The sequence below is a fragment of the Carlito syrichta genome, unplaced genomic scaffold (genome assembly GCF_000164805.1).
Source record: "Carlito syrichta isolate Samal-C Ts95f unplaced genomic scaffold, Tarsius_syrichta-2.0.1 Scaffold304253, whole genome shotgun sequence".
NCBI lineage: Eukaryota > Metazoa > Chordata > Mammalia > Primates > Tarsiidae > Carlito > Carlito syrichta.
Genome location: NW_007248349.1, coordinates 76,869 through 81,265, shown reverse-complemented (window position 1 = coordinate 81,265; position 4,397 = coordinate 76,869). Strand labels below are relative to the sequence as shown.

The 4,397-nt window shown below is 40.2% G+C and overlaps 1 protein-coding gene across 1 annotated transcript in view; it reads right to left on the bottom strand.

The window, feature by feature from the left end:
- LOC103261964 (disintegrin and metalloproteinase domain-containing protein 1-like) overlaps nucleotides 1–3,892 on the bottom strand; it is a gene marked incomplete at its 5' end in the record, with an annotated part of 7,339 nt that extends 3,447 nt beyond the window's left edge. The window contains one exon of the mRNA XM_008059560.2: nucleotides 3,871–3,892. Within this exon, the coding sequence (XP_008057751.2) occupies nucleotides 3,871–3,892 (22 nt within the window). The remainder of the gene's footprint in view (nucleotides 1–3,870) is intronic.
- Nucleotides 3,893–4,397: the final 505 nt, after the last annotated feature.

The following is a 4,397-nucleotide window of genomic DNA, read 5'->3' as shown; positions in this document are numbered from 1 at the left end:
CATAAATCAAAAAATCAGCCAGGCGTGGTAGCGCATGCCTGTAATTCCGGCTACTTGGAAGGCTGAGGCGGAAGGATCGCCAGAGCCCAGCAGGTCGAGGCTGCGGTGGCCGGGAGCGGCCACTGCACTCCAGTCTGGGTGACAGAGTGAGACTCCAACTCAAAAAAAAAAGAAAAATGGGTATCCTAAAAGTCTGCCCTGTGTTAGAATAAAATCTCCATGTTTCGGTTAACTCTTCTGGTTTTTCATCCTGATACTGCTAGGCCTAGAAGAGCCCTTTTCCAAGAGTAGTTGAAGAAGAATCATTTTTTGAATGTGTAAATGATTCCCAGGTCTGGGTGGTACAATGTGTCCTCTGTTGTATGTTATTTGTTTGTGCTTGTTTCATGCCTTCCCTGATGCCTAAAAGTGTCTTCTGCAAAACCTACACTCTGACCTAATGAATGGCACATTTGTGATTCCCAAATTTACTTTCTACTACATTTTGCTAGTCACTTCTTGCCTCACATTTCATGGAACAAAATAGAAGAAAATGTAGCCTCAAGATGAATCCACCTGTTTCTAAATTGTCCTCCTCTTATAGTGAATAAATTGACCATGGTCTCATCTGTAGGCAGTGATGTTTCCCAGGCCCCCAAGGTTGCTTTCTGTCTTTAGTTAATTTATCATAAAAGTATCTAATTAGTATATTATGAATTCAGTGAAAACCCATTCTATAAACGTTAACTTGAGTTTTAACTATTGAATTAAGTAAAAACCTTAACAATTAATCTTTATCCTAAGTCTGTGAAAACAGTGTTATAAATCACCTACATAACTCCTAGATAAGTGTTAGAACTTATAATGAATTCATAATGAACTTACTATAAACTTGTGCTTCTAAAAAACCTTATGTCTAAACACTAAACTACATAATTCTAAATCAAATAAGGAGTGAATATACTTATATCATTTTTTACTCAAGCAATATCTAGTAACTTATAACCAAGTGAAAGAAAGCATTTTTTATGTGCTTCAGAGTTGAACCCTTGCATATGTTAGAAAAGGTCAAGCGGCATAGTGGGAAATGGAAAAATGAACCATGACATTCTCAGGTTAGCTGTGAGTACTTCGCATAAACATGCCATTTTCTTCTTCCACGACTGCACAGAATTTCTTCAGCCTTACCAACAGCAAAGATGGAAGACAGAAGGGCCTCCGCTTCCCGGGCCGGCCCGGGGTCTTCGGCCCACCGGGACCCTGTCAATCAGGTGGGCCTCCAAGGCTGGCTCCCAGCAGGACCCCATAAACACTATCTTAAAATAGCACCACATTTAAACATCACTCTCCATTCCTTGCACTGCTCAATGTGCTTCACACATACGAGGGGCACCCAATAAAACATTTCCCTTTGAGGATTTTTTCACCAGAACAAAGTCACTCGGGGAGAGATGAGGTGAATAGGGAGGGTGAAACGTGGGGGTCATGCCATTTTGGTCAAAAATTGCTGAACACTCTGTATGGTATGGGCAGGTGGGCTCCTAAATCCCCAAAAGTGAATGCCATAAAAACTGTGATAGACAAGTGGAACCTCATCGTGTTGCAGGAAAACAGGGAGACCTTGACACCAAAGTTATTTTAGGAAGGAGCGTTTTATTGGCGTAGGCGTGACTTAGTAGGGTAATGTTCCAAGGCTGAGTAACCTGGAGAAAGAGGAGAGGGGTTTTATCTGTTAGTTTAGGTAAGGGAGGGGGTTGGGTTGTATGACTATACATTTTTCTTTGGAATTTGTCAAGTTGTATTTAGCAAAACCAGATTTTTAAAGAACAAATTGTTTTTAGAATATACTTGACAAACAAGGGTTGTAAACAAATAAGTTTACAAAGAGAGGATGTAGGAGTAAGGTTGTGAATTGATTACTATCTTGAACTTTCAGGAAAGCAGCTTGTGGCTATTTGGTTTTTTCACGTCCCATGTCTAGCAGGTTTGAAACTTGCTTGTAGGTTGTTTTTTTTTTTTAAAGGAATAATTTTAACTGTTTTTAGCTCCTCTCTGTCACATTTTCCTCTTTCATGCTTGACCCTTTATGGGTTAAAGAGCATCATTTCTAATTTGGTGTATTAACATTATGTGGGCCTCAGTTTTTTAACAACTGTTTTTTACAAACTTAGAGATGGAGTTTATAGTTATTGGGGCTATGTAAGGGAGGATAAGACAGGATCCCAACAATAGGATTACAGATCCATTGATGTACTTAAATCCTCCTAGACCTGAGAACATGTTTTTAAACCAATTGTCAATTTTTATGTCATGTCATTTTTGTACTGCGACATGGGCAAGTTTTTTAATATTGGTGGCTATATTAGTTATACCTTTACTATTATTATCTATTTGTAAACAACAGTCAGAGCTATTAAATTTACCATATACTCCTCCTTTTTTTGTTAGCAGGTAGTCTAAAGCTAGGCGGTTTTGATAAATGGCGGCATGCATTTGGGCTTGTTGTTGAGCAGCAAGCTCAAAAGTCGTGGCTGTTTGGTTAGTTATAACATTTTTTTTTTTTAGTTGGAGTCTCACTCCGTCGCCCAGACTGGAGTGCAGTGGCTGCTCCCGGCCACTGCAGCCTTGACTTGCTGGGCTCGGCGATCCTTCTGCCTCAGCCTTCCAAGTAGCTGGAACTACAGGCGTGCACCACCACGCCCGGCTAATTTTTTTGATTTATTGTGGAGATAAGTTCTCGCCAAGTTGCCCAGGTGGGTTTCGAACCTGCAGGCTCAGGCAATTCACTCACCTCGGCCTCCCAAAGCATGGGATTACAGGCTGAGCCACCGAGCCCGGCCAGTTATAACTTTTAAGACAGCTTGTAACCTGATAATGTGATTTAGTATATATATAGGCATGTGGTGGCCCCAACTTTTATCTTGTGTCCACGTGGCTGGGCCATAAGTATTTATAACTTTCTGGGGTGACCATTTGTCATCTTTTTAAACGTGGGTACCTTTTATATTAAGAGTTTGATCAAGAGATTAAGCATCCTGTGTTTCGAAGCTCTCATAAAGGGGGATGTCCAGTTTATCTTTCTTCTGGTTATGCAGAAGGAAAAATCCTGACTGGATTTTTTTATGGTACATGTGTCTTTTTATAGTGCTGGGAGCTGGGTACATGTAACTTTTTTACATATCCAAAATAGCCCTTTGGGAACTTTCCAGAGGTCCGGATTTACAGAGAACAGGTTTGTCTAGTTTTGACTTATAACGGGGATACCTTGAAATGGGTTAGCTTATTTAGAGGATAATATTGTACGTTACTTTTAGTTTGGGTGACAATAGTACATTGAGAAGATGTAGTTGTTTAAGCAGGTATTCAATACTGAACAGGTCTTGTTGGCCACCAGGTTTGGTGGGTTGAATTTCAGTATAATTTTTTTTGTAAGAAGATTTTTTTACCCATTGAGTATAAGCGAAGTTCACTCTGCTTAAGTAGTCTTTTAAAATTATTTTTGGGGATAGGTTATGTGTTTCAACAGTTACAGAATTGTTTCACTGAAGGAGTTGGTATGTTTCAAGACTAGTTTTTTTTCTAAGGTCATTTTTTAGTTATTAGGGTTTTTTCACATAGCCAACAATTGGTGACAACAAGTGTCTGGGCTATGTTTTTAGCCAAATTTATAAACAGATTTTGGCCTACCTCCCATGGTTGAGGGAAGGGGGTTAACTTTGGCTGTTGGGTAGCCAGGGGAGTTATAAATTGTACAACTTTTTAAGCAGTTTCTCGACTTTGGGTGCAGGATCGAGATCCCAACAAGCCCAATTTGTGTTTCTGAGGGTGCTACAAGCTATAACACCAGCTTTAGTGTACTGGTAGCTCTGTTTTGATAATCCGGTAAAGTACAGCTGGCCATTATGGATACAGATATGTTTGTCAGTATAGCAAATTTCTGGCTGGGATGAATAACGATGGAAGACTTTTATGTATGGCCAGATAGTATCTATATGTTTACATGCTGGGTGTGTGGGGGAAGCAATAGACACCCAAATTAGGGAAGAAAGAATAGAAATGCTACTGAGACCTTTTCCCAATTTGTACGAGTCGTCTCTGTCAGTCCGATAGCAAATAAAATGACAAACAGTATAACAATTGGCAAATACAAAGGCTGACAAAGCATAGGCATGCAATTTTAGAAACAATGGCTCATCAGTAAGGTGTTGATTCCATTGAGTCCTCAAGCTTCTGCCATGTTTATCAGTAAGGGGTTGATTCTGTTGAGTCCTTAAGATTCAGCCATGTGTAGATCAGCCAATATCTGGTGTGTGGCTGAAGAAAGGTCGATGGACCCTCAAACTTCAGCCTTGGATAGACTAACCAGCCCCAGAGTGGCTAGAGTAGGGCTTGGGGAATCCATTTCAGGTTTTCCATTG